The sequence below is a fragment of the Rhea pennata genome, chromosome 23 (genome assembly GCF_028389875.1).
Source record: "Rhea pennata isolate bPtePen1 chromosome 23, bPtePen1.pri, whole genome shotgun sequence".
In the NCBI taxonomy this organism is placed as follows: domain Eukaryota; kingdom Metazoa; phylum Chordata; class Aves; order Rheiformes; family Rheidae; genus Rhea; species Rhea pennata.
The window spans coordinates 4756059-4783921 of record NC_084685.1 but is presented as its reverse complement, the minus strand read 5'-3'; the positions used below and the strand labels follow the sequence as shown (position 1 = coordinate 4783921).

Sequence of the window (27863 nt, the reverse complement as noted above, 5' to 3'; positions counted from 1 at the left end):
GGCTGCGGGAACGTCCCGGCCGGCGTTCCCACGGGTGCCATCCTGCCCCCTCCGCCCCCGGCTGCGCTCGCCGGGCCTGGAAACGACGCCGAATCCCCGTCACCTGCCCCTGCGGTGGGGTTGGGGGGGGGGTTCAGGGCCCAGCACCCCCCCCCCCACTCCCCAGCCCCCAGTGCAGCACCCCGGGGCTCCGAGCGCGGCGGCTCTGCACCCCGCGGGCGCCCGGGGCACCATGCACCGGGGGGTGGGGGGGGCACAGGGACAGGGTGCGGGGGGGGGGGGACGCATTGCACCGGCGGGGATGGGAGGGGGCACACAACGGCTTGGGGGGCGCTGGGGGGGGCCCCCCGCCGATCTCCCGGCCCCAGGGAAACAGAAGCCAAAGAAGCAGCGGCGTCGCTCAATATATAGGTTTCTTTTAATATAAAAAAAGTGCCTATGAAAAATTCCTTCCTAAATACACAAAAAGAGCAGTCGAGGGGAGAAGCGGGGGCCGGTGGGGGCCGGGGGGGCGCAGGGCCGGGGCGGGCAGCACGGGGGCCACGGCTGGGGTGGGCTTTCCTTGCAATTTGTTTTTTTTTTTTTTTTTTTTCCCTATTTCATCCAGGTTGTTTCCCCCCCTTTTAATTTTTCTTTGCTTTTTTTTTTTTAATTTTTTTATCCTTTCCCACCATTTTTTTTTTTTTGCTTTTTCGCACAATCCACAAAAGCTGTACAGAAGTTTCCCAACCCTGGGGAAGGGGGTGAGAAAGGAAAAGGGTGGTGGTGGGGGGGAAGCGGAAGGAAAGAAGGAGAGAGCCGGGGAGAAAGGAGAGGAGCCGAAATTCCCACGTCACCCACGCGCGCCCGCACACCCTGAGCTCGCCGCAGCCGCGCGGCGCGGCCGGCACCGCGAGCGCCCGGCCGCCCTCCGCGCCGCCCCTCCCGGTGAAGACGGGGTGCTAGCGATCTCTCCTTTGCTTAATTTTTTTTTCTTTAAATCTTCTCTTTTTTTAACTCTTTTTTTTTTTTTTTTTTGTTTTCTGTTTTCTACAAATTCGGATCTTTGGGTGTGTACTGCCAAAAAAACCCGCCTCGGTCTTATTAATAATAATAAAAATAAAACTCAAATCATCATCATCATTAAAAAAAGGCAACGGAAACCCAATGAACCCATGCGGAAGTTGCACACCACAAAACCACAGCAGATGTACAGAATGCAATATACAAGACACGATTTATAATAAAACATTATATACAATAAATAGGTTATTGTTACTTTTTTTTTTTTTTTTTTTTGTCGATCGATCTGTAAATAAATTTTTCTCAGTGCATACTGGTGGGTTTTTGCTTCTCTCTCCTGCATATTCGCCTCTCTGCCGCTTCATGTTTTTATTCTCTATTTCACTTTTGATTTTTTTTTCTTTCCTCAGGTGTGTGGCTTTTTTTTTTTTTTGAATTTTCAGCTTTTTAAATTTTTTTTCCCAACTTTTTCTTTTTTTTTTTAACCTCCTTTTCTTCAAAAGTATTTACAATTGCTGGTTTTGTGCAGAAAATGAAAATTAATAAAATAAAAATTAAAAATAGAGTCCCTCTGCTTGTGTCCGGAGGAGAGAGCGCGCCGGCGGGCGAGGCGGGTGCCGGCGGGCGGCGGGGCGGGCGGCGGGGCGGCCCCCTCCTCTCCGGGCCGGGGCGGCGGGCCGCGGCGCGGGGTGCTCCGGCTCGCTGCGGCAGGCTGCGGAGGAGAGCGGGAGAGGCGTGAGCGCGGCGGGGGCCCCGGCGCCCGCTCGCGGGGGGCCCCGGTGCCGCCACCCCCCCCCCCAACCCGTGTCTCCGTATGCCGGCCCCGCTCCGAGCAGGAACTCCTGCTCATCCCTAAGGTCCAGCACCCTGCACGCCTGGGAGCCAGCACCCTGCACACCCTCAGACCCAGCACCCTGCACACCTGGGATCCAGCACCCCGCACACCCTGGGACACAACACCCTGCACACCTGGGAGCTAGCACCCCGCACACCCTCAGACCCAGCACCCTGCACACCCTGGGACACAGCACCCTGCACACCTGGGATCCAGCACCCCGCACACCCTGGGACACAGCACCCTGCACACCTGGGAGCCAGCACCCTGCACACCCTGGGACACAGCACCCTGCACACCCTCAGACCCAGCACCCTGCACACCTGGGAGCCAGCACCCTGCACACCCTGGGACACAGCACCCTGCACACCTGGGATCCAGCACCCCGCACACCCTGGGACACAGCACCCTGCACACCTGGGATCCAGCACCCCACACACCCTGGGACAAAGCACCCTGCACACCTGGGATCCAGCACCCTGCACACCCTGGGAGCCAGCACCTTGCACACCCTGGGACCCAGCACCCTGCACACCTGAGATCCAGCACCCTGCACACCCTTGGATCCAGCACCCTGCACACCTGGGATCCAGCACCCTGCACACCCTGGGATCCAGCACCGTGCACACCTGAATCCAGCTGCCTGTGCATCCTGGGATCCAGCACCCTGTGCACCCTCAGATCCAGCACCCTGCACACCCTTGGACCCAGCACCCTGCACACCTGAAATCCAGCACTCTGCACACCTGGGAGCCAGCACCCTGCACACCCTCAGATCCAGCACCCTGCACACCTCAGAGCCAGCACCCTGCACACCTAGGAGCCAGCACTCTGCACACCTGAGATCCAGCACCCTGCACTCCGGGATCCAGCACCCTGCACACGCTGGGAGCCAGCACCCTGCACATCCGGATCCAGCACCCCGCACACCCTGGGACACAGCACCCTGCACACCTGGGATCCAGCTCCCTGTGCACCCTCAGATCCAGCACCCTGCACACCTTCAGATCCAGCACCCTGCACACCTGGGATCCAGCACCCTGCACACCTGGATCCAGCACCCTGCACACCCTCAGATCCAGCACCCTGCACACCTGAGATCCAGCTCCCTGCACACCTGTGACACAGCTCCCTGCACACCTGGGATCCAGCACCCTGCACACCTGAGATCCAGCTCCCTGCACACCTGTGACACAGCTCCCTGCACACCTGGGAGCCAGCACCCTGCACATCTGGAAGCCAGCACCCTGCACACCTGGATCCAGCACCCTGCACACCCTCAGATCCAGCACCCTGCACACCTGAGATCCAGCTCCCTGCACACCTGTGACACAGCTCCCTGCGCACCTGGGATCCAGCACCCTGCACACCTGAGATCCAGCTCCCTGAACACCCTGGGACCCAGCACCCTTCACACCCTCAGATCCAGCACCCTGCACACCTGAGATCCAGCTCCCTGCACACCTGTGACACAGCTCCCTGCACACCTGGGATCCAGCTCCCTGAACATCTGAGATCCAGCTCCCTGAACACCCTGGGACCCAGCACCCTTCACACCCTCAGATCCAGCACCCGGCCTCCGGCCCATGTCAGACATTCGGGCAGACGGGGTCTCCAGTTCGGCGCTCAAGGCAGAGACGGGGCTGGGCGCACCCCGTGCAAGGCGGGGGTGTCTCATGGGGTGCCCATGCTGCAGGCAGAGCAGGGTGCTGGGTTACCCAGGCGGGACGCGGCACTGGAAACCCAGCTGGAAAAGCACCTTGCACCAAGCGCCCTGCGCTCGCTTGCCAGGACCGGCTGCGAGCGCTCGCCCGTCGGGCGCCGAGGGGAGCCCCTTCTCCGAGGAGGAGCAGGAGGCTCGGCAGAGCCCCGGCCCGCAATTAGCCCGGCGCTGATTAGAGGATTTGGCTCACGGGTACTTACTGGGCAACGGCTGCATCTCCGAGACCCGCTGGCGAAGCTGGAAAAGTGTCGTCCTTGCGGCTGGCTCTCCAAAAATGTGACACCCGCTGGCATCATCCGGCAAGAAAAACACCCCCAGCAAGCGAGCAAACGAGGAGGGGGGAGGAAAAGGAAGAAGAGACCCTCCGAAAGCAGCCGAAGGGCCGAGAGCGGGGCTGCCGCGCGTCCCGCCGGCGCCGGGTCTGCCTTCGCCTCGATGCCTTTTCTCGTCGGGGAGTGTGGGGGGGGACCAAGCGGCTAACCCAAGCGTCCCGCGGCCGCCTCCGGCCCGGCCCGGCCCGGCCCTCCCTCCCTGCCCGCCGGGTCGGCCCTCGGCGGGAGCCCGGGCGCCGTCCCTCCGTCCGTCCGTCCGTCCGATTGTCCTGCTGCGGGGCGGGAGGTTGCGGGGGGGGGGGGGGGGGGCGGCAGTCCGGAAAGCAGAGCCACGTTGTTCTCAGACGGAGCGAGTTTGAGTTTGAAGGGGGAAAAAACAGGGTTTTTCTCTCTCTTCCATTTCTCTTCTTTTATTTTTTTCCTTGCATTTCACTTATTTTTGAACTTTTTTTAAAACTTTTTCCTTTTTTGCTTTTTTCTTTTCTTTTTTTCTTTTTTTTTTAAAAAACAAACAAATGGTTCCAATCCCAGTTAAATACAGAACTTGAAAAGTGTTCCAGAAAAAAGTGCTGGCTAAATTACCTCTGCAAGAGAAACACAACACACGCAGGGTGAGAAGGGTCCCGGGCGGCCCCCGTCCCCGCCGAGACCCCCGTGCCGCGGTGCTCGGTGCTGAGCCGGCGCTCGGGGCGACTCCGCCGCGCTCGGGGGGTCCCGGGGGATGCCGGTCCCCGGGAGCCGCCGCCAGAGCGGCTCGGATGGGACAGCCGTGACCCCCGGGCTGCGGCCACCACCCCCAGCCCCGTGGAGCTGCCGCGCCGCGTCCCGGACCCCCCCGTCCGCCGCCCGTCCCGAGAGGCGCCGGGACCTACCCTGTAACAAAACCTCGTTGTCCGGTTGGCACGTCAGCTGACACTACAATGAGGTGACCGTAAAAGTGTCCTCGGGGTGCTGCTCTACCATTGGACCCAAAAACCCGCTCTTCTGGGTGGGGGCCATGACGGGGTGTCCTTGGGGTGCAAAACTGGGGTACCTGTAGTTGTCCTGCAGCTGCAGCATTGAGTCTCTCGGTACGGGGGAGATATTCAAGTCATTGATCAAGGGACAAGCGTAGGGCCCCCGGTGGTGAGCCCGGGCCATCTCCAAGGGCTCCTTCTCGCCCTTGGAGGGATGGGTGCCGCTAGGGCTGGTCAAGTGGGGGTTGAGACACGAGGGGTCCGTCCTGCCCATGAAGTCTACGAGCATGCTGGCGCCCGCTTTGCTGTCGTACGAGGGGCTCCGGGTGCTGGCGTTGGGGGAGTACCAGTACGGGGGGTTTTTGCAGCTGGGGGAGTCGTAGTGCGGCTGAGGCATGGGGAGGTCGCGGCAGGCCATGTGCGGGGCGTGCGGCAGGGCCCCCCCTTGCATGCTGTGTTTGAGCGAGTCGCAGGCCGGCAGCTTGCGGATGTCGCCCGCCCGCAGGTCCTCCTTGAAGGCCAGCGTCGGGGAGCAGTTGGGCGAGAAGGCTTTCTGCAAGCCGGCCTCGAACACAGTCTGCTGGCCGGGGGCCGCCAGCTGGTGCGGGAGGGCAGGGAAGTGTTTGCTCTCCAAATCCGGCTGCCCCAAGCCGGGAGAGTCGCTCTGAAAGCCCTGGACGAACGTCCCGTCGGAAGGGGTGGAAGGGTTCATGGAGTAAGGGCCGGCGTAGTCGCAGGGGTCCCGCTCGCCGACCCCAAAGCCCCGGGACTGGGAGGGCAGGGGGGACATGCTACTGTCCCCGCTGTAGTAGTCTAAGCCCAGGTCCGTGCTCTCTTGGAAGAGGGGGTTCACCGGCTGGGACTTGGTGGGGAACTTGGCCTTGCCCGTGCCCCTCTCCTTCTTGGAGGCGCAAGCCCCGCGGGAGCCCCGGGGCTGCCGGGGCCCTGTGCTCCTCTTGGAGGGGTACACGGAGGAGGACGAGGAGGAGGAGGAGAAGTTCAGGTGGGAAGTGTCAAACATGTCCACTTTCTTCCGCCGGCCCCGTCCAGGCTTGGAGTTGCTCTGGAAGAGGACGCTCTGGTTCCAGTTGTAGCCCGGCGCCGAGGACGCCTCGTTCCAGTCCATCATGAGCTTCTCCAGGCTGGACAGGCTGGACTGGCCCTCGCTGGACGAGGCCTCGCTGTTGGCGCGCCGGTAGCCGGCCGGCTGGTTGAACTGGGTGCTGTCGGAGGAGGACTCGGAGAAGGTCTCCGAGACGGTCTGCTGCTTGGCTTTCTGGGGCGTGTAGTTGGAGATGTCGAGGATGACGTTGGGCTCGTTGAGGTGGCACTCGAAGCCCGGGTTGTAGAGCTGGCTGAAGGCCTCCGAGTTCCAGTCGAGGCCGCCGTAACCCTGCCGGAAAGCCCACTGGGACGCGCCGGGGAACTGCCGGCAGTTCTCGGGCGAGGGCTGGAAGGAGGCCGAGCCTTTGGGCACCATGTAGCCGCCCGGCGAGACGGTGCTGGCGCGGCTGTCGCAGCGCAGCGGCGTGTGCGAGGCGCTGGAGAACTGGCCCGCCTCGGAGCTGTTGAAGAAGGAGGCCTTGCCGAGCGGCAGGTTGGGGCCGGCCGTCTGCTGGGCGTAGCCGGCGCTGTGGGCGCTGCTGGGGGAAGACGGGAGGCTGCTGCCGCTGCCGTAGGCGAAGCTGCAGTCCTTGCTGCCGGGGCAGTCCTGGGCGGCCGCGTACTGCTTGCCCGGCGCGAACACGCTGGCGGGCGCCACGCTCTGCCCCGCGCTGTAGCTGCCGTACTGCGGGTAAGCGGGGCCGGCGCCGGCCGCGGGGTGCGCCGTGGGCGACCGCGACACGGCGGCCGGCGGCACCAGCTTGGGGAAGGCGTCGGCGCCGCGGCACTCGGAGGCGGCCTGGGCGGCCCCGTAGGCGGCGGCGCGGCCGGGCGGGAAGGCCTGCCGGCCCTGCATCGCGGCGTGGAAGGAGGCCTCGGCGCCGGGCGCCGCCGCCGCCGCCGCCGCCGCCTTGCCGCCGCGGGCCGGGTAGGCGGCCAGGCCGCGCTGGGCCGCCAGGGCGCCGGCGGGCGCCGTGTAGGCGGCGGCGGCGGCCGACTTGCGCGACTCGGCGCGCGAGGCCGAGAGGGCGAAGTCCAGCAGGTCGGAGGAGTCGTCCGAGTCCAGCAAGGAGCGGAAGTAGCCCGTGAAGAGGCTGTGCCGCTCCTGGCTCACCTCGGCCTGCGCGGAGCCGGCGCCGCCCGCGAAGAAGCCGGCGCGGCCGGACGAGCCCGAGTCCGGCGCCGCCGCCGGGAAGGGCCGGGCCTCGGCGCCCTGGTAGCCGCAGTTGCGGCCGGCCGGGCCGCCGGGGTGGCCGTGGTGGGGGGCCCAGGGGCTGCCCTTCTCGCCGGCCCACTCGGAAGCGCCGTCGCCGAAGCTCTGGCCGGCGCCCTGCTCCGGGAAGAGCACCCCGTTCTTGCGGGCCCGCCGCTTGCGCTTGGGCTTGCCCACGGCGTCGGGCTCGGGCCGCCCCCGCTTGCGCGGGTGCACGGGGTCGGCGTGCACGGCGGCCGGCGCCTTCTTCTTCTTGCCGATGCCCTCGAAGAAGTCGCTGAAGGAGCAGCGGGAGGCGCGGGCGGCGTGGCCCCCGCCGCGGCCGCCGAAGCCGCCCGCCTTGCCGCCGCGCCGGCGGAAGCCCTGCACGCGGTGCAGGAAGTGGGAGATGCTCTGGGTGTCGGGCGCCTGGTGGATGGACTCGGGCTCGCTGGGCGTCCAGCAGCGGGGCGGCGAGCAGCGCCCTGAGCACTGGCTCTGCCGGTTGAGGAAAGCCAGCTTGGCCAGCACGTCCGAGTAGTCGGCTTTGCTGTCGTTGGTGTCGGCGATGTAGGAGGGCTGCGGCGAGGCCAGCTTCTGCTTCCTCCGCCTCCTCTTCTTCACCTCCGGGGCGGGCTCCTTGGGCTTGGCTTGGCCCAGCAGCAGGTTCTTGGGGGGCCTGCCCCGCTTGCGCTTCAGGATGATGGGCATCTCGCCGGGGGGGAAGACCACCACCACGTTGCGCCCGTTGTTCTTCATCTTGAGCAGCGGCGTGGGCTCCATGGAGCTGCTGGCCGCCAGCTCCTTGCCCTCCAGGTTCAGGTTGCTGCTGAGAGACGACACCTTGTAGGTGGTTTTGTTCCTCCGCCCCAAGGACACGGGGATCTTGGCCATCTTCACCACCATCTTCCGCACGCCCCGGCACTTGCTCTTCTTCCCGGCCGCCGGCGCCTTGGGCACCTCGTCGGCTTCCAGGGCGGCGGGGGGCGGCGGGGGCGCCAGCGGCGGGGCGCTGGGCTCCTCCGGCCCCGCGGGCACCTCGGCGGGCAGGGCGAGGGGCAGGAGGCGGCTCTCGGGGGCCGCGTCCGCCCGCCGCCCTCGCCCGGCCCTCCTCCGGCGGCACAGGAGCTTTGGCTTGTCGGTGCGGCGCAGCGCGTACTTGCGGTGGTCCTCGCCGCACCGCCCGGCCCCCCGGCCGCCGCAGGGGCCGCGCTTCACCACGCCGCCCAGCGCGCAGCCCCCCAGGCGTGGCTGCAGCCCAGGGGGCCGCAGGGGCTCGCCGGCCCCGGCGCCCGCCGGCGCCTCCAGCAGCGGCGGCGGCGGCTGCAGCAGCGCCGGCTCCGGCGCCAGCAGCTGCGCCTGCGAGTCCAGCAGCGGCGGCTCCAGGGGGCCGGGCAGCGGCTCCAGCGCCTGCAGCCCCAGCGGCTCCGCCAGCGGCTCCAGCGACTGCAGCTCCAGCGACTCGGACAGCGGCTCCAGCGACTGCAGCTCCAGCGACTCGGAGAGCGGCTCCAGCGACTGCAGCCCCAGCGGCTCCAGGTTTTGCAGCTCCAGCGACTCCGGCAGCGGCTCCAGGCTCTGCGAATCGAGCAGCTGGGGCTGGGACTCGAGCGACTGGGAATCCAGCAGCCGGGACTGGGAATCCAGCTCTTGGGCTGGGAGCAACTGGGGCTGCGCCTCCATCGCCTGCGACTCCAGCAGCTGCGTCCCGGGGCAGGCCAAGGAGGCCAGTTCGTTGAGGATATCCGCCTCGGCCAGGTCGGAGTAATCACCGGAGTCCGGCTGGGAGCACCCGGCTTCTTCTGCGGGCGCTTTGGAGCCCACCACGCCGCCGCCGTGGCCCGGCGGCTGCTGGGCGCTTGCCCCGCCGCCCTCGGCCTCGCCGTCGCGGGGCCGCGCGTGCCGCGGCGGCTCCGCCTTGCAGAGCACGCCCCGCTCCTCGGGGCTGCGGATGCTGTTGGCCAAGGAGGGCGAGGAGAAGAAGCTGTACTGGAGGTCGCGGTCGGCGGGCAGGAGGCGGCTCTCCTCGTGGCCGCCGCCGCCGCCGCGCAGGGTGCCGCAGTCCAGGTGGACCCCGCTGCTCTTCAGGTCCTCGGAGAGGCGGTTGAGGTCCTTCATGATGTCGATGAGCTGCACCACGGGGTGGAGGTTGATGTGCCCGTTGCCGCACTTGCTCCTCAGCAGGGCGACGATGCTGTCGACGTTGCAGCGGCCGGAGGCCAGCGTCGCGTTGGGGAAGGTCTTGGGCGCCCGGTCGCGGGCGGCGCTCTCCTCCGCGCTGCCCCCCAGGATCTGGGGCTCGCCGGCGCAGCCCAGCAAGTCCTCGCCCTTGGTGCCGCCGTGCAAGCTCTGGCACCGGTCGGCCGGGTCGCCGTGCAGCAGCGAGCCCGCCTGGTGCTCCCGGCCGAGCGCGGGGCACGAGCCCTCAGGGAAGCTCAGCACGCTGCAGGATAGGGCCTTCTCCGCCGGGCAGGCCGCGGGCCGCTGCGCCGGGTGCCCCGGCGGGTAGTACTTGGGCTCTCGGACGTAGTCGGGCGAGCCTCGGACAACGCTGGTCGTTACCACTGGGCCCGGGGGCTTCACGCGCATCCTGAACTCCTCCTCCCCCGCGTGCCGCTTGGCCGAGCAGTTGCTGACATGGGGGTTGGGAAAGGTGAGACAGGGACCTGAACGGGGCAGAGAGGGACAGTGAGGGGACGAGGGCAGCGCCGGGCACCGGCACGTCCTGCTGCTACGGCCCTGCTCCGTGCCTGCCGCCCCCGGAGACGGGGGGGAGGGTCTCGGGTTTGCCCGTCTCCCTCGGCTCGGTTCCCATTCGGTCCCCGACCTGGCCGGCACCGCCGCGACGCGCCCCTGCTGTCCGCAGCCCCGTCCTCGCCCCTGCAGCGGGGTCCGGCCCCGCTCCGGGTGAGCCGGACGCCCACGCGGCAGCGGGACCGCCCGTGCCGGCCCCCGGCTCGCCCAGCGCCCGAGCGGCCCGCGACTTACCCTCGGCTTTGCTGCTGCTCCTGCTACTGCACTTGAGCTCTCTGCAAAGGAAGGGGCGCGGGCGGTCAGCGCCGAGCCGGGCTGCCGGGGCGCCCGCCCGCTGCCCCCGCGGCGCCTCCCGCCTCGCCGCCCCCCGAGGGGCTGCTCTGCCCCGGGCCTCCCCGGGCGGCCCCCCACCTCGTGCAGCCGCCTCTGCCCATCACCCCGGCATCAGGGCTGCAGGCTGGGCAGAGCTGCTCGCGCACGTGCGCGGCGGCTGCCTCCAATCCGGGACTGGAGAGGGTGGAGGGGGGGGGACAGGTTCGCCCTCCCCTTCGGCAACGAGGGCCGTTCGGGTCGGACCTCGAAGGGCGGACGCGGCTGCTGGAGACGCGCGGCGGCCCGCGGCGGGCAGCGGGGTCCCGCGCGCCGGGGCTCTGCGAGCTGCGACCTCGGCCCCCTCCCCGCGGGCACACCCCCCCCCCACCGGGTCCCACACGTCCCCCCCACCCCCACCCCCCGGCCGCCGGCTCAGGCGGGGTGTGCGGTGCCGGACCGCCCGGCGCGGCCGGGGGTGGCGGTGGCGGTGGGGGGGGGGGGGCTCTGCGGTCGCCTTGCCGCTAGGTGTCCCCTGCGAGCCGCGCAGCCCGCCCGCCCGCGCCGCGCCGGACGGTGCCGGACTGTCCCGGGCCACCGCGGGCCACCGCGGGCCACCGCGGCCTGGCCCCCGCCGGCAGCCCGGCATCGCGCCCCGCTCGCCGCCCGCCTGGCCCTTCCCTGGGGGGGGGGTTGTGCTGGGGAGGGGGGGGGGTTGGAGCTGTGGGGCCGCCGGGCCCCTCCGCGGTGGCCCCCGCCAAAAACACCTGGTGGGCCGGGGGGGCCAGCGGGGTTACGGGGTCCCCGGCACGGCAGCGGGGACGGGAGAAGGGAAGGAGGGAGGGAAAGTTCTTTGTTCGCGGGACGGGTGGGAGCCAGGCGGCCGCGCGCTGCCCCCCCCTCGGCGGCCCCCGGGCACGGAGCGGGGCCGCGGCCCCCCGCCGCACGCTGCTTCGCTCCCGCCTTCCCGCGCCCGGGGTTGGGGGGTCCCGGCCCCTCCTGCCCCCCCCCGCAGGGGTGCAGCGGGGTGCTCCGATCGCGGGCACGCCGGGGGGGGGATTTTCCCACGATGGCAAAGCGGGCGCGGAGCCGGGGGCACCCGCGTGCCCCAGGCGCCCCCGGGCATGCCGGAGCCGGGGGGCCCAGGAGCAGCGTGGAGCTGCGTGCTGGAGGGGGGGGGGTGGCGGCGGTGGGGAGGGAGGGGGACACCCCCGAATCCGGGCGGGGGCCGCCCGGTCTCCCAGGCCTCCCAGCGCGGCGGCGGCTCATGGAAAGTCGCCGTTTTTCGGAGGAAGTGACCTCAGCTGTTTGGCAGGGCTGGCCGGGCACCGCCGGGTGCCGTTCCCAGCCGCGGGCCCGGCTGCCCGCCCGCCGCGCCGGGCCCGGAGCTGCCTCGCGCCCGGCCCCGCTTCCTTCCCCACCCCACCCTGCCCGGGCGCTAGGCCATGCTGCACCCCCCCCCCCCCGCTCCCCCCACCACCCCCCCGCGCGCACAGCTGCCGTCGCCAGGCAACGCCCGGCCAGATGTGGAGCCCGCGGGGTCGGGATCCCTGGGAACGGCCCCGGCGCCCGCCGTGATCAAAGGCGCCGGGCCGCGCTGCCCGCCGCGGGGCGCCCCGGGGGGGTCCCCTGGCCGCCCCCCCGCCCCCGCATCCGGAGGGGCTCCACGTCCCCCTCCGCCACCCCCCCCCAATCCAGCCTCGGTTGCCCCGGTCCGGCAGGGCGGCACCGAGGGGGTGCAACGGAGCTGTGCGCGGGGCGCGCGGCACGGGCTCCCGCGAGCGGCACCGCAGGGCGCGGGCACCCGAGCCGGCGCCGTGGACCCCCCCCGTCCCCTCCCCCGGGCGCCGCAGCCGTACCTGGGCCGCGAGTGCTTGCAGAGCAGGTTCACTTTGAAGCTCCTCTGGGCGCCGTCGCCGTCGCTGGGGGGCTGGCGGGGGCCGGAGCCCGGGGCGCGCGGGAGCCGCTCGGCTGGCGGGCTGGCGCCGTTCTCCAGTCCGACGGGCTGGCAGGCGACCGAGCTCCCATCTGCCCGAGGAAGCACAGGGACCCCCCCGCGCGTCAGCGGGGCCACGCGCCCCGGCCCCCTCCCCACGCGCCCGCCGGGCACCGCGCAGGGCACCGCGCTCCCTCCCGCGCCCCGCCGGCGCCGCGGCCCCCCGACCCCCGCGCCCGCCGCTGGCCTCCCCGGCGGCACTGTGCTGCGGGGATGCCCGGGGTGGGGGCGCATCTTGCAGGGGGGGCAGGATGCCCCTCCGCCCCCGGCACCCACCCTTGGGAGGGCTCTGCTGTGCTTCATGTGTGTGTGCCTGTGCATGCGTGTGTGTGCATGTGTGTGTGCACATGTGCGTGCCTGTGCATGCGTGTGCACGTGTGTGTGCATGTGTGCGTGTGCACACGTGTGTGCATGTGAGTGCACACACATGTGTGTGCCCGAGCATATGTGTGTGTGCATGTGTGCATGTGCACATGTGTGTGTGCATGTGTGCGTGCGTGTGTGTGCACGTGCGTGCGTGTGTGCGCATGTGCATATATGCATGTGTGCCTGTGGCCCAGCCGGCTCCGGGCCGTGTCCCCCGGCGCTGCGTATGCCGGCGCGCCCCGTCCCCGGCGCGGCGCGGCGCGGCACGGCACGGCACGGCGGGCACGCGGAGGGCCCGGCCGGCGCGGGCCGCCTGTGCCCGCGTGCCTGGCTGTTCTCCCCCGCAGCCGTGTGCGAATCTCTGCCTGCTCACTCCCTCCCCCCCCCAACGTGTGCGTGCACACACGCACACGCACCCGCACACCCGCGCGGCGTGATCCAGGCTCTTCCTGGTGTCTGGATTAGCGTGACAACTTATCAACAAGGCGGGGAAGGAGAAGTCAAACCTGTCAGTGCGTCCACAGCCCCCTCCCCGGCTCCCCGCGCTGCTTCAGGCTCGGCGCTGGCACGGAGGCGCAGGCACCTCTCCCGCAGCCCGGCGCGACCGCCGCCGCCGCCGCCGCGCTGCCTGCGCGGTGTAGAGTTACACCGAGGGCAATGTGGAGCAGGAAAATATGTGCTAGAAAGACCGGTCTAGTCTCTGATGAAGCTGCTAATGTGCCCGGAGCCGAGAGCGCGGTTGGAGGGGAGTCAGGCAGGAAGGAAGCAAACAGGAGGCTTTCCAGAAGAGCCGCGGGAGCCGGGCGGCGGCGCGCGGGGCTGCGCTCCCCGCTCCCCGCCACCGCCGCCGTGCCGGTGCACTGGGCGCGCTGGGGGCGCTGGGTGCACTGGGTGCACTGGGCATGCTGGGTGTGCTGGGGGCGCTGGGTGCACTGGGCGCGCTGGGTGCAGTGGGCGCGCTGGGTGCAGTGGGTGTGCTGGGGGCGCTGGGTGCACTGGGCGCGCTGGGTGCAGTGGGCGCGCTGGGTGCACTGGGCGCGCAGGCGGGTGCTGGCGATGGCCGCAGGTGGGCGCGGGAGCGGGCGGCTGCACGGGCAGAGCCCGCGGGGCGCAAAGGGACGCCGGTGCGCCCCGGCTCCGGCTGGGGGGGGGCCCAGGCCCCGTGCGCTGCCGCCGGCGGCCCCGGTGCGCACGGCCCCTCGCCCCGGGTCTCCCGCTGCCCGGCACCTCCCTGGGGCCGGGCGCCGGGGTCGCGGGCGCCCGGAGGGGAGGCCGTGGCGCCCGCGCCGGGGAGGGGGCCGCGGGCCGCGCTCACTTTCACCTCCTCTGCTCAGCCCCGGGCGGCCGCCACATGTTTCGCATTAGGCGCTCCGGCCCTCGCCGCTCCCGGGTTGCTCGCCAGGGGCAGGGCCTTTGCTTTTTCCTCCCCCCCCCTTTTTTTTTTCTTCTCCTTTTTTTTTTTCCCCTCCCTGGTTACAAAACACCAGCGGAGACCACACACAAGAGCGCAGGGAGGGCGAGCGGGAGAGCGCGCCGGGAGCCGCGGGGCGGGGGGCGAGCGGGGGCAGCAGCAGCAGCAGCAGCAGGAGGAGGAGGAGGAGAGGCGAAGGCAGCGGAGGAAGGCCAGCGCGGCGGCGCGGCGTTGCCGTCACCTCGGCTTCCCACCTCCCGCCCCCCCCCCCTCCCCACCCTGAGCCGCCGAAGAGCGGGCGCTCGCCGCGCAGAAACCCAACGCGGGCGCCCGCCGCGCCGACCGACCCGCCGCCGCCGCCCCGGCCCGGCCCCCAGCCCGCCGCTCGCAAATCTGTAATTAGTTTAGCAGCTCCCCGGCCCCCCCCCATTCCCCTCCCCTCGGGGGGGCGCCCGGCGGAGCGTCGGCCCCCCCGGCGGAGCGTCGGCCCCTGCCGCACGGATGCAGTTCGGTGCCCGGCTCCGAGGCCACCCGGCTGCCGGGGAGGGGCCGGGGACACCGCGGGGGGGGGGGGGGCCGGGACACGGTGTCCCCGAGCACCGGCGCACGCGTGTCGCGGGGTTCACGGACACCCCTGTCACACCCGTGCCGGTCGCGCACGCCTGCTGCACGTGGCCCGTGCGCGCGGGCGCCCGCGTTCGCACGCGCAGCGGCACGCGCGGCTGGCGGTGCCTCCCCGGGGCCCGGGCGGCTTTGGGGCGCCGCGGGGGTGCCGCTCCCCTGCACGGGTGCGCGCACGCATCGCGGGGTGCTGCCTGCCCCTCGCACACACGTGCACGCACGAAGACACGCCTGGGGCGGCACGGAGCCGCGTCTCCCTCGCACACACAAACGCCCGTGCGCGGCTGGGGCACCCTGGAAGCGTGTCCCCCCCCCCTCCTTGCACACTCATGCCCGCGGACACTATGGCGGTACCTCCCTTGCACACGCGTGTCTGGGGGTCTCTCCCTCGCACACCCACAGCTCTCCGCCGGCCCCTCCGCGCCCCGTCCCTCGCACGCGCTCGCACCCCTCGGCCCCCCCCCGCCCCCCGGCATTCCCCGCAAAGCCCGTCCCGAGCCTGCTGACACCAATGGAAAATCCCCTGCAGTGACAGCTTCCTGGCAGGCGCTTTCCGAGGGTTTCCGTGTTCCCCGGCCAGCCCCCCGGGGCCAACTCCTGCCTGCGCCGTGCGGGGGGTCAGGCCGGCAGAACCCCCCCCGGCCTCCTCGCCCTCCCCTCCCCCGCCACCGCCAAGCACCCGGGCCCCGCGCCATCCCCCCCACCCGGGGTGCTCCCCGCCGGGGCGCGGGAACGTGGCCGGGCTCAGGGCCACGTGTGCGGCGCAGCCCCCTCCCCTCCCCCCCCCCACGGCGGGTCCCTGTCCCCAGGAGCTGAGCGCAGCCCCCGCGGTCCCCAGGGCCACCCCACAGTGCCCACGGGGAGCGGAGGGGACGGCACGGCAGCTGAGTCCAGCGCGGTCAGGTGAGTCCCCAAGCTGGTCCCCAGTCTGGTCCCCAACCCTGTCCCCAACTTTGTCCCAACCCAGTCCTCAACCTGGTCCCCAGTTTGGTCCCCAACTCGGTCCCCTACTCGGTCTCCAATCTGGTCCATAACCCAGTCTCCACCCTGGTCTCCAAGCCAGTCCCCAGCCCAGGCTTACTGGCGGGCTCCGGCAGAGGGGGCAGAGGCCAGGCTTGAGATGGAGCGACCCGAGCGCTATCCTGGGAAAATCCAGCCCAGGGGCTGCTCGGCCCCCGGCCCCCGGCCCCCTGCCACCGCTGCGGCCGCCCCACCGGGCACACGGGCAACACCAAGCACTTGGATGCGGCAAGGCTTTGGGACCGGGGGAAGAGCCCCGGAGGCGCGGGGGCGACGGCACGAGGGTACCAGGGCTTTGGGGGTGCTTCCAGGCAGCTCTGCCCCTTCCTGCCGTTGTTGCCCCGCTGCCGCCGCCGTTCCAGCCCGTCCGCCGTCGCCTCCGGCCCCGGCCGGCTCGCCCCGCTGCACCGTAAGGAGCAGGCGGGACGGACGGTGCAGGCGTTTCGTCCCGGGTAGCGGGGCCCGCCGAGCCGCCCGTCCCCGCCGAGGGCCCCACGTCACCGGAGCGGAGACGTTTCGGGGCCCTCCCCACGCACGCCCCCCCAGAACGCTGCTGGGACTTGGTCCCACTCCGGCTGGGAAACGGCACCTCTGGGAAGGGCCTGGCCTGCGCGCGGGGCAGGCACGGCCCCGAGGGAGGGCTGGCCAGGGCAGGCACCTCTCCAAGCGCCACGCGGAGCCAGGACTCAGCCCTCCTCTGGGGCCTGGCCCCCAGCGCACCGTGGCTACGAACTGCAGTCAGCAGCGCCCTCCAGCCCCGGGGGGCCTAGAGCCGACGGAGCCCGTGATGGGCTCAGCCTTAAGCCCTGTAAGGTGCCACGGTGCCCTCAAGGTGGCTGGGACGGGGCATGTCCGGCCAACCCCCGCTCACACTGCTGCAGGAAACCATCTCCCCATGCAGGAAACCATCCTCCTCTGCAAGAACCATTTGTACCTGCAAAAAAACATTTCCCCTGCAAGAAAACATCTCTCACTGCAAGAATCCTCTCCACTGCAAGGATCATCTCCCCGCAAGAAAACATCTCCCCTGCAAGGATTATCTTCTCTGCAAGAAAACATCTCCTACTGTAAGAACCATCTACTCTGCAAGAACCACCTCCCACTGCAAGAAAACATGTCCCCTACGAGAAGACATCTCCCCGTCCAAGAAACCATCTCCCACTGCAAGAACCACCTCCCACTGCAAGAACCACCTCCCACTGCAAAAAAATATTTCCCCTGTGAGAAAACATGTCCTGTTGCAAGACCCATCTCCCCTTGCAAGACCCATCTCCCCTGCAAAAAAACATCTCCCCTGCAAGGATCATCTCCTGCTGCAAGAACCCTCTCCACTGCAAGGACCATCTCCCCCGAAAGAAAACGTCTCCCCTGCAAGAACCATCTCCCACTGCAAAAAACACCTCCCACTGCAAGGATTATCTTCTCTGCAGGAAAATGTCTACTGCAAGAACCATCTACTCTGCAAGGACCACCTCCCACTGCAAGAAAACACGTCCCCTGCAAGCAAACACCTCCTGCTACAAGAACCATCTCCCCCCTGCAAGAGCCACCTCCCCTGCAAGGAGCATCTCCGCGTGCCGCAAGCGCGGGGGCCCGCAGCTGCGCCGGGGGGCACGGGGCTTGGGGGACGCTGCCCCGGAGGCCAGATCCAGCGGAGGCAGCTAGGGGGGACGCAGCGCCCCTTTCCCGCCCCGGCCCTTTGCCAACAGCCTCCCCGGCCCCGCGAGGGGTCTCCGGCCCTGGCGTCGCCCCCCTGCCCGGGCCGGGGGGCCGGCGGCGGGGCCGGGGCGGGGGGGACCGGGGAGGTGGGGCTGTGAAATCGGGCGACAGATGGACTGCGGAGACGGTGGCACCTCGGCCGGCTGGAGCGGAGAGCCGCAGTTCAGAGCTAGCAGGGAAACGGGCTAAATTTAGCCGCTTCCCTCGGTGCCAGCTTTGTTCCCCCGCCCCGCCGCGAGAGGCACGAGGGAGCGCCCGCCTGCGCCCCCCTCCCCTGCCCTCGCCCCCCCCGGCGGTGCCGGCCTGCCGAGGGGGACGAGGGGGCTCGCCCGGGGGCCGCTGCCCGCCGCGGGGCGCCCCGTGCCGCGCTGCCCCCCGACAGGCCTGAGGCCACGCAGACGGCCGCAGCGGCGCGCCCCCCCCGTTCCCCTCCGTAGCCACAGCTCCAGCGCGTCCCCGGCACCCCCCCCCCCCCGAGGCCGCGGCCCTTTGCAAGGCACCGGGGCACCGCGGGTTAACGCCGAGCGGGGCCGGGCCACCGCCGGGCCAGCAACATTTGGAAGGCGCCAGATGGATGCGTGCCCGTCGTGAGGACTGGCTCTGCCCAGGCGATGCTCCCCCGGCGCGGACCCGGGGCGCTGCGGCGCGGCCGGGCCCCGCCACCCCCCCGCCACCACCCCCGCCCCGGGCACGGTGAAGGGGGCGAGGAGGGGGCAGGAGGGAGCCGCGGGGGGCAGCGGGCGCCGCCGGCCCGGGTGCGAGGCCGGGGTGCCCGTGCACCCTTTGGGTGCCGGCGGCGCGCGGGCCGGGGGGGGGGGGTCCGGGCAGGGGGCCGGCAGCCAGTTGCCTCCTTGGCCAATTTTAGAAACTGGCTAGACAAGAAAGGCAGAATCGGCCGGGCAGGATTTACGACCGGGCTGGTGTCAGGGTGGGTGTTTTTTTTTTTTTTTTTCGGAGACACACATTAGTTGAGCGGAAACTCCTGGCTGGAGCTCCTGTTTCCTGGGAGATGCGGCAGCGGCGGCGGCGGCGGCGCGGGGCGGGCTGGGGCCGAGCCTGGGGCGGGAGTCGCTGGGGACGCTGCCAAAGCGCTGGGCACGCTGGGCGGGGGGGGGGAGGGAGGAGTGGGGCGGCCCCCCGGGGCCGGGACCCCCCCCCCGCGTGCAAGCACGCACGCACGCACGCGTGGGAGCGCGGGGACGCGCGTGCCCACGTGCACGCCGGGCCACGCTCGTGGCCGAGCGCGCGCCCGCACGTGCCCCGCGGCCGCTCGGCGTGCCGGCGAGCGCGGTCGCCCGCGCGCCGCCCTCCCTGCTCCGCCGTCCCAGCACCCATCGGCAGCGGCTCCAGCGCCCGGGCAGCACCCACGGGCTCCCGCAGCACCGGGACCCCCCGGCAGCGCCGGCCCGGCCGCCGCGCGGCCCCGACGGCGCGGGCGCACGCGGAGCCGCTGCCGGGGCCGCGCTCGTCTTGGCGAGAGCCGAGCAGCTGACCCCGAAATGCGGTTAAACCGCCCGGCCTGCCACCGGCGGGAGGAGCCGCGGGAGTGCCGCGGGGTCGGAGAGGCCCGCGGAGCGGTCGGCACGCGGCGGGAAGGTGCCAAGGGAAGGAAAACGGCACTTGGCGCATCCCGGCGCCAGCCCTCGGCGCGGCGAGCCCGGAGCGCTCGGCGGCGGCCCGGCCCGGCCCCGGCACCTCTCCCTGCGGGGAAACCGCGGCCGGGAGAAGGTCGAGCGCCGGCCCCAGGCAGCGCCCGGGTGGAAACAGCAGCCTGCAGCCAACTCTCCCAGGGGACCCAGGCGTCCTGGCCCGTCCCCAGCCCCCCGCTCGGCTCCCACCCAGCTGCCCTCCCGGCTCCGGTTACAGCCGCGCGGCCGGCGGCACGGCGCGTCCCCGGCGGCCCGCGGAGGCACCGGCGTCCAGGGCACCCGCCTCTCCCAGCACCCACGCGAGGCTGCGGGGCGACCCGCCGGCGTCCCCGGCTTCGCCGCGCCGGGGGTCGTGATCACGAGTTTCCTATCGCATCTATCTATATCCGTCTCTCTCTCTCTATATATATATATATTTTTTCCCCTTCTGCTGGGGAGCTTTCCATTAAAATTGGAAGAACACGAGTTGCCGGCAGAGCCCCAGCGCGGATCGTACACAGCCTGTCACTCACACATCACTTTGTAGATGCCCATAAATTGCTTCATTACCTCTTCTAATTGAGGAGAACGCAGCTGCTGTGGGGCGGTGGCAGAGCGCCTTCCCTTTGAAGGATGCCTCGCTCGCCGAAGACGGGTCCGGCAGAGCCGCGGAGCCCCGCCGGCGGCCGAGGGCTAATCGTGACAGTAACCGCAACGGCACCCGAGCAGCACGTGCGCCGGAGCCCGCTCGCGGGACGAGCGGCGGCACCTCGCCGGGGCGGGGGGAAACCGAGGCACGGCGCGGTCCTCGGGGGCGCTGCCGGCCGCGGGATTTGGGAGGGAGCAGAGAGGCGGCGCCGGGCCGCGGGGAGGAGGCCGGCGGGGCTCCGCGCTGCCAAAACTCCCTCGAAAAGTCCCCCGGGAACTTCCCAGCGAGGAAGCCTCCGGCGGGCTGCGTTCGCCCCGGGGTGCCCGGTGCCTGCCACCCTCCCGGCGGCCGCCGGCAGCCCGGGGCGCTCGGTGCCGCAGGGGCGCCGCGGGGCCCCGGCTGGGTCCGGAGGAGCCGTGCGGCTGCGGCTGGGTCCCCCCTTGCAGGATGCTGCAGAAGGATTTACTGTATTGCAGCTCGCGCTGGCTGCAGCCCAGCGCACAATAGATTAGCTGTAGCCCAGGGCAGCACGTTGCGGGGGAAGGAAGGTGGAAACTCATTCGGATGCAGATTGCAGGGCGGCCGCCAGCCGCAGCGCCCCGCTCCGGCCCTGCTCCGGCCCCGCTCCGGCCCCGCTCCGGCCCCGGCCCCGGCCCCGGCCCCGGCGGGCGGCTCGAGGGGGGCCCCGGCCGCCCCTCGCTCTGCCCTGCGCCGCCGCCCCCTTCCCAATCGCACCGCTCGGCGGCTCGCTGCGGCCCCCGGGGGAAGGGGTGGCGGGGGACGCCCCGTGCCCGGCGCGGGGGCGCTGGCGCTGCCGGGGCCCCCCTCGCTCAGCGCCGCGGCTGGGAGCTGGCGCAGGGAGGAAGCGGGTGCCTGCAAGCAGCGTTAATTGATCACGATTAATTCAGCTCCTACCACGCCGGGCGGCGGGGAGAGCTGCTGCGGCACGAGCCCCATCGGGCTCCCCGCCCGAGCGACGGGGCCCCGGGACGCGCCGGCGGCGCGGGTCCCGGCTGCCCGCTCCCGGCATCCCGGCTGCACGGCGCCGCGGAGCCGAGCGGGGCGCAGGGGCAGGCGGGCAGCACCCGGGGGCGGGGTGCACCGGGGTGGTGGTCGTGGCGGTGGTGGTGGCGGGGGGGGGGTGGCTCGCAGCGGCGCCCGGCGCGGCGGTGCCGGGCCACGGCAGCGCCCGCGGGGCCCAGGCGTCCTGCTGCCGGCGCGGGGACGCCTGGGCCCCGTGGGCCGGCTCGCTTTGCCGGGGAGCTGGGAGCGCAGCTCCGTAATCCTACGTGGGATGCGGTTGCCAAGGCAACGGCAGGTCAGAGGGCAGCGAGGGGAGCCGGCTGCTCCGGTCGGAATAGCGATTGCGCCGGGGAGAGGGCCGGGGAGGCGGCGGGGGCAGCCGGGCAGGCGGCGAGCGAGCGGCTCGGCGCGCCGGCGGCCCCGTCAGTGGCGACGTCCCCGAGCGCCTGCAGGAGCAGGCAGGGCACGAGGCCGGTCCGGCCCCGGCGCGGGGCGGCACCGACGCTCTGCCGAGCAGGAGGCGAGCTGCTGCCGCTGCCGGCGCCCTCCCGCGCGCCTCCTCCTTCCCCCCACCCCGCCGCGGGTGCCGGGCGAGCGCCCGGCACGCTCGGCGACCCCGCAGCCCGGCTCCGGCGCGCCCCCCGCGGGAACCCCTGCGCCCGCGGCCGGGCCCGCGGCTCGGCGCAGCCGCCGCCTTCGCCGCTCCCGCCCGGCTCCTCCACCTGGGCGAGCCGCGGAGAAGCGCTGACGTCGGCACGAGCGGGCGGGGGGCGGCGGGCGCGGGGGGCCGCGGCCGGGGCCGAGCCGCGGCAGGGTCAGCAGAGAGCCTCCGGCTCCGCTCGCCCCCGCCACCCGCCCGTCAGACCTTTTGTTCCCCGTCAGCACCTTTCCCACCGCCCCCTCGCATCCCCCCACGGCCGGCGCGGACCGCGACCCTCGGCCGTTCCTGCCCCGCGCGCTCCTCGGACCCGCGGGCGCGCTCCGCTGCCCCGACGCCCGTCGGCGGGGAGTCCCGCCGTCGCTCCGGCCCCTCCGCAAGCCCGTCCCCGCCCGCTGCCCGCTCTCGCCCCGGCAGCGACGGTGAGCGCCGGACCCAAGCTGGCTGCTCGGTGTTTTGTACGGCCCGCTGGGACCGGGTGGTACTGCCGGACCGGGCTGAGACAGCAGCACCCCAGCCCAGAACACCCTACTGGTCATACTGGACATGCTGCACCCCAGCAGCTGGCACCGGCCCTAACCAGCGCCCCCAGGCTCAGCGCTGCTGGGGGACCCCGTCTCCCCCCTTCCCACCACGCAGCATCCAGCCCTGGGTGCAAATGCAACCCTGGGTGCAAATGCAACTACGGGCGCACATCCAGCCCTGGGTGCAAATGCAACCCTGGGTGCAAAGCCGGCTACGGGTGCAAACGTGGCCGTGGGTGCGAATCCAGCCAAGGGGACCTGTGCCCCCTTTGCATCCCTGCACCTTCAGCCAAGCCCCTGCTCCAGCACCCCCCTGCTTCCCCCGTTGCCCTATCCCAGCCCAGCGCCCCTGTCCCCCCGCTACGTGATGCAGGTCCCCCCCCCGCTGCCAGCCTCACCCTCCGGATACAGCAGACAGGTCCCTCACCCCCCCAACCCGGGCTCCCTGCGCGGCGTCTGGCTGAGCTAAGCGTATTTAGCGCTTTTAATTGTTCTTAATAAATCAATCCCGCCAGCCCCTTAAATCATTTTTGTGGCTTCCCTCTCCGCCGTCCCCGCGGCGGTGCTCGCGTGGAGCCCGCCGTCTGCAGCGCTGCCGGGGGGGGCACCGGCCAGCGCCGCGGGGGCCGGCACGGCACCCTGCCCCTCGCCGCGCCGCTCCTTGCCCGCCGGCGCGGCAGCCGTGGCCGTGCCTCAGTTTCCCCTCGCAGCGGCGCGTCGGGGGAGCCCAAAGCTTTGCTTCCGCCCTGCTCCGGCGCCCGGGGCTCACGCACCGAGGACGCGCGCCGAGGCCGGCCGCGCTCGCGACACCGCCGCGCGCCAACGGCTCCGTCCCCGCAACCGGCGGCGCCGGGCGGGCAGGGAAACGGCGGACAGAAACCGCGCGCGCGACCGTCGGCGACGCTTCGGGAAGAGGCGGCGGCGCTGCACCCGGCGCCAGCCGCAGCGGGACCCTCCGGCTCCGCGGCCCCGAGCCGGGCACGGCCGCGACGCCCCGGCGGCGCCGGCGGGCGGCCCGGAGCCGAGCGCGCCGGCGGGCCGGGCGGCGCGGCGGGCGCGCGGGGGGCGAAGCCGGCGGGGCTTTGCCGGCCGAGCGCTAACCTTGACACAGTTGCAGCAGTCACTAATAGCAGGCAATACGCCTGTTCTTGGGGGACTGTTGCAGTTGCTAAGATACTGGCAGCCGTGTGAATGGAAATGGGTCAGTAAACCTGTGGAGAGATAGTGTGACACTGTAACCAGCACAGCTGTTGCAGCCTACATCGAAATCCCACCCTTTCAATATTTATCACTCCCGCCTTCGGCTCCTTCCTCTTAGCGATTTTCCACGTTGCCTCCCCGTTCCCCGGGCTGGGAAGGAGCCCGAGGACTTTAACGGGAACAACAACAACAGCGGCGGCGGCGGGGGGGAAACGGGCAACGGCGCGGGGCGGGGGGGCAGCGGAGGGTGGGGGGAAAGCGGGAGCGGGAGGCGAGCGGCGGGGTTGGGGGAGCGGCTGCCGCGAGGGAGGGGGCGCGGGAAGGGAAGCGCGAGCCCCCCTCGGGGCGGGCGCCCTCCGAACGCCCCCCCCCCCCCCCCCCCCCCCCCCCCCGCTGAAGCAGGATGGAACCAGTTCTTGGAGAGATTTAACAGGAAACAGGCTATAATCCCCCTGGTAGGAAAACGGGTGAAAAGGTCACTTCACTCCTGCCCCTCGTTTAGGCACTGTGGTGAAATTACGCGCTCGCGGGAGGCGCTCGGGGCGGCCGCGAGCGCTGCGAGAGGGCGACGGCTCCTCGGAGCCTCCCCGGGCCGGCCGGGGCCCGCAGAGGCGTTCCCGCTGGAGCCGCGTCAAACCGCGCCGGGAGCGAGCGGCCTCCCCGCGGCCCGGCGGCCGCTGGCTGCCGGGGGGGCGGCGCGCCGGCACGCGCCCGCTGCGAGCACCCTGCGCTGCACGCGCCCGCTGCGTGCGCCCGCTGCGTGCACCCCGTGCTGCGCGCACCCGCACTGGGCACCCGCTGCGTGCACCCGCCGCGTGCACCCACACTGGGCACCTGCACTGGGCACCCGCACTGGGCACCTGCTGCGTGCACCCGCCGCGCGCACCCGCACTGGGCACCCGCACTGGGCATCCGCTGCGCACACCCTGTGCTGCGCGCACCCGCCGCGTGCACCCGCACTGGGCACCCGCTGCGTGCACCCGCACTGGGCACCCGCACTGGGCACCCGCTGCGTGCACCCGCACTGGGCACTTGCACTGGGCACCTGTTGCGCGCACCCGCTGCATGCAACCGCTGCACGCACCCGCTGCGCGCACCCGCTGCATGCACCCACACTGGGCACCCGCTGCGTGCACCCACACTGGGCACCCGCTGCATGCACCCACACTGGGCACCCACACTGGGCACCCTTTGCGTGCACCCGCACTGGGCACCCGCTGCATGCACCCACGCTGGGCACCCACTGCACGCACCCGCTGCGCGCACCCCCGCTGGGCCTGCGAGCACGCTGGGCAGGCGGGCGCACACAGAGCGCACAGCCCGCGCCGTGCGCGTGTGCACGGCGTGCATGCACACGCGCTGGGCGTGCACACGCGCTGGGCGTGCACACATGCTGGGCGTGCACACGCGCTGGGCGTGCACGTGCCCGTGGGCCCCTCCCCATCCCCGTGTCACCCGCAGCGGCGCGGGAATTCGGCTCTGCCCGGCGCCCCGGCACCGCGGGCAGGTGCAGACCACCCAGCACCGCTTCGGCCACTCTCCTCCCCCCCCCCAAAGCGCACCAGCATCGCCCCGAAGGCAAAGCCCCCCGTGCGGCAGCACCAGCCCCCCACCCCGGAACCTCGCCAGCGCCCTGGGGCCAAGCCGCGCTGGGCGGGGGCCGCCGGCTCCCCCGTGCCGGGGGCCGCCGAGGCGCGGGGCAGCAGGGACCCCAGCCCGCGGCGGCCCTGCCGGGGGGTGCGGGGGTGGGGGGGAGCCGGGCGCGAACATCTGGTCGCGGCGAAGAGGGACAGTCCAGGGAAACGCGCAGAGCTGCTGGAGAGAGGCCTGGCGGCGCGGGCTGGGCTGGGCGAACCTCGGCCTCCCTCCCGCTCCGCAGCTGCGCCGGCGCTCGGCGGAGGCGCCGGGGGCGGGGGGGACGCACCGGGGGGACCGGCCCAGGTAGGGGCCCTGCCACGTGTCCCCTCGCCGGGGTCCGGGCTGGCGTCGGGGGCTGGGGGGAAGGGAGGGGGGAGGGCAAGGGGAAACTGAGGCAGGGAGGCCGAGCAGGGAGAGGCGGGAAAGGTGCGCAAAGGGCCGCGGGGCGCGCGGGCGGCGAGCGCGGCGAGCGCGGCGAGCGCGGCGAGCGCGCCTCCTCCCCAGCGGCGCTGCCCCCCCGCAGGTGGCTGGAGCAGAACGGTTGGTATGGAGACGGGGAAGCGCAGGCTGTCTGGCTAAGGTGACATTCGACAGATGCCAGGTTCAGACTCGCTCGAGCCAGTCTCCCCCCCAGCCCCCCTGCCTGCCGCCGGACCCCCTCCGCTCCGCTCGGCACCTCCGGCCGGGGCAAGGGCGAGGCAGGGCGGCTGCGAGCAGAGGGGCCCGGCGGGCCCGCGGCCGCCGCAGCCCGCTGCCCGCCTTGCCTTTGGTGCAGCCCTGGCGCAGACCCAGCTCCGGCGGCGCCGGGGCCGCGGCGCCCACCCCCTGCTTGCTCGGCCGCCGCGCCGTGCAGCTCCGCTCCTGCGCGGCTCAAGCGCACCAGGAGGTTTGCAAGCGTGCATGGAGACTTGCAAGTATGCAGGGCGATTTGCAAGCATGCATGGAGACTTGCAAGCGTGCACGGAGGTTTGCACAGCAAAATCCCACTTTGTCCCCCCTAGCCACCAAGGGAAGCTTCTTCCAGCCCTCCGGAGAGCAGATATCCTCCCTGCCTGGCTGCCCGCATTTCCCCATCCCTCCCCTGCCACGCAGCGTGCGGGCCGGCCTTGGAGGGTGCCAGCCGCGCTGGGCGCGCACGCCTGCGAGCTGGGGTGCTCCTGCGCCGCCCTTCGCCCCTCTGCACCTGGGCGCCGCGTGCCCCGGGGCATCCCGGGCGCCGGTGCGTTTAGCCCGGGCACCGACCCGAACGGACGGGCCTGGCCGGGGCCCGGGGCCGCGCGCGGCACGCAGGGCTGCCGAAGGCGGCGGGCGGAAGGGCAGGCGAGCGGGGGCGAGCGCAGGGCCCGGCGCGGCTGCGCCCCCCCCCTCCGTGGGCTTCGCGGCCCCTGCCCCGGGCGGTGACACCGCGGAGGGCGCTCCTTGTCCCCAGGCTCGTTAGTCCCCAAGGTGCCCCCCCCATCTCCCATCGCTCCCTCTCCCCGCGGCGGGCACCCGAAAGCCCGCGGGGCTGCTGCCGGAGACCCTAGGGACGTGTCCCGGCTGGGCGAGGGTCCCGTCCCGCCAGGAGATGAGGGCGCTGGGCCGGTCCCGAGGTGCCAGGGCGGCGGGGAGCGACGGCACCCGCCTGCCGCCGGGCAGGCCGCAAGGAGGGACACCGGGCGGCTTGGGCGAGGGGACGGGGAGCCCGGCGGGCGCTGCCGGCTCGGCCGGCGCTGCCGTGGGGCTGCTCCCCGCCATCGGCAGCCGGCAGGGCAAAGGCTCGCGGGCGGCAGCAGAGCCCCGCGAGGCCTCCCGGCCGAGACAGGCCTTAAAAAAGCAGCACGCAAGGTGGAGGGGTGGGGGGGGGAACAAAAAAAAAAACCACCAACAAAAAAAGCAAACAGATGGCAAAAGCCCCGAAGCGGCAGGTCCTCGCCCCCCGGCGCTGCCGGGCGCCCCCAAAGCCGCCGGCGGCGGGTCCCTGCGAGCGCGCCGCTCTCCCCCCGGCACCCTGCTCTCCGCGCCCGGGCGCTCGCTCTCTGGTATTTGGTGTGTTCCTCAGCTGCAGGAAATTCCTGATGTTCTCCATCATGCCGGCTGCGCTCGCATCCCCCGCCCCGCGCGGCTCCCCTCCAGCGGCCGGCCCCGCCGGCGCCCCGGGGCCGCGCGCGAGCCCCCCGCTCGCGCCGCCGGCGCCCCGGCCGCTGCCCGGCCGGCCGGCCGGCTCCCTCCGGCGCTCCGCGGGCCCGCTCCCGATCTTATTTTAATTCGTCTCAGACGGTGTTGGAGTGTTATTTTAAGGGAGAGGATATGCACAGACATTGTGTTTGCTGCTTTTTCCTGGCCCCGAGCCAGGCTCTCTGGGCTGTCAGCTACCCACTGTGTTGCAGTCACGTGTGGGAAGAGGCAGCCAGCGCCAGCTTCAGAACTCCTGGTAGCAACATGGAAATCAAGTGTGCACTTTCTTCCCTCTGTATGTGTCTGTATTATTAATAGCGTCTCTCTCCGCGAGTTATCCATAATGTATCTTAATACCTGTCCGTCTGTAGATGATGTATTAGGGTGCGCGCACACAACGGCTGCGGCGCCCGCGCGGGAAAAGCCGGCGCGCGGGGCGGCCCGCGGCCGGCGGCGGCGGGGCCGGGTTGGGGCGGGGGGGACGCACGCCGCGGGGAGACGAGGGGGCGAAGCGGGCGCCGGGGCACCCCCGAGCGGCGAGGCGCCTCGGCGCGCAGCAAGCGCGCGGGTGCTCGCGGCCCCGGTGCCCGGCCGAGCCCCGCGGCCCCGGCGCCGCGCGGGCGCTCGAGGCAGGCGCGCGGAGGGGGGGGGGGGGGGGGGGGGGACGCCAGCGCGCGGCAGGGAAAAAAAAGGCAGGCGGGACGGAAACACGCGGCGAGCACAGAGCTCGCAGGGGCGAGCGGGGCCACGGCGCGGCCGGCGGAGGGACGGCGCGACGCGGGGCGCAAAGCTGCCCCGAAAGCCTGCGTCCCTCCCGCGCGGCAGCCGGCAGAGCGGGCAACGAGCTCCCGTCCCTTCCCGCCGGGCGCGAGCCGACGCCGGCGTCCCGCGTGCCCGGCCGCGGCGGGCGCCGGCTACGCTCGCCCGCGCGCAGCGCCGCGCGCCGTCGTGCAGGGCAGCGTACGCGCCGGGGCGCGCGGGAGCTGCAACCCAGCAAGGCGAAGGGGAGCTCCAGGCTTCGCCTTTCTGGATTCCGGTTCCCGTTT

At 71.7% G+C, this 27863-nt stretch overlaps 1 protein-coding gene across 3 annotated transcripts in view; it reads right to left on the bottom strand.

Moving 5' to 3' along the window:
- Positions 1 to 396: 396 nt before the first annotated feature.
- Positions 397 to 27863, bottom strand: part of AHDC1 (AT-hook DNA binding motif containing 1) — a 47235-nt gene continuing 19768 nt past the window's right edge. For all 3 annotated transcript variants that reach the window (XM_062594058.1, XM_062594057.1, XM_062594060.1), the window contains 5 exons: positions 12067 to 12235; positions 10133 to 10173; positions 4765 to 9810; positions 3761 to 4476; positions 397 to 1714 (listed from right to left, as the gene is read on the bottom strand). In XM_062594058.1, the coding sequence (XP_062450042.1) occupies positions 4808 to 9733 (4926 nt within the window). In that variant the 5' untranslated portion in view covers positions 9734 to 9810; positions 10133 to 10173; positions 12067 to 12235 and the 3' untranslated portion in view covers positions 397 to 1714; positions 3761 to 4476; positions 4765 to 4807. The remainder of the gene's footprint in view (positions 1715 to 3760; positions 4477 to 4764; positions 9811 to 10132; positions 10174 to 12066; positions 12236 to 27863) is intronic.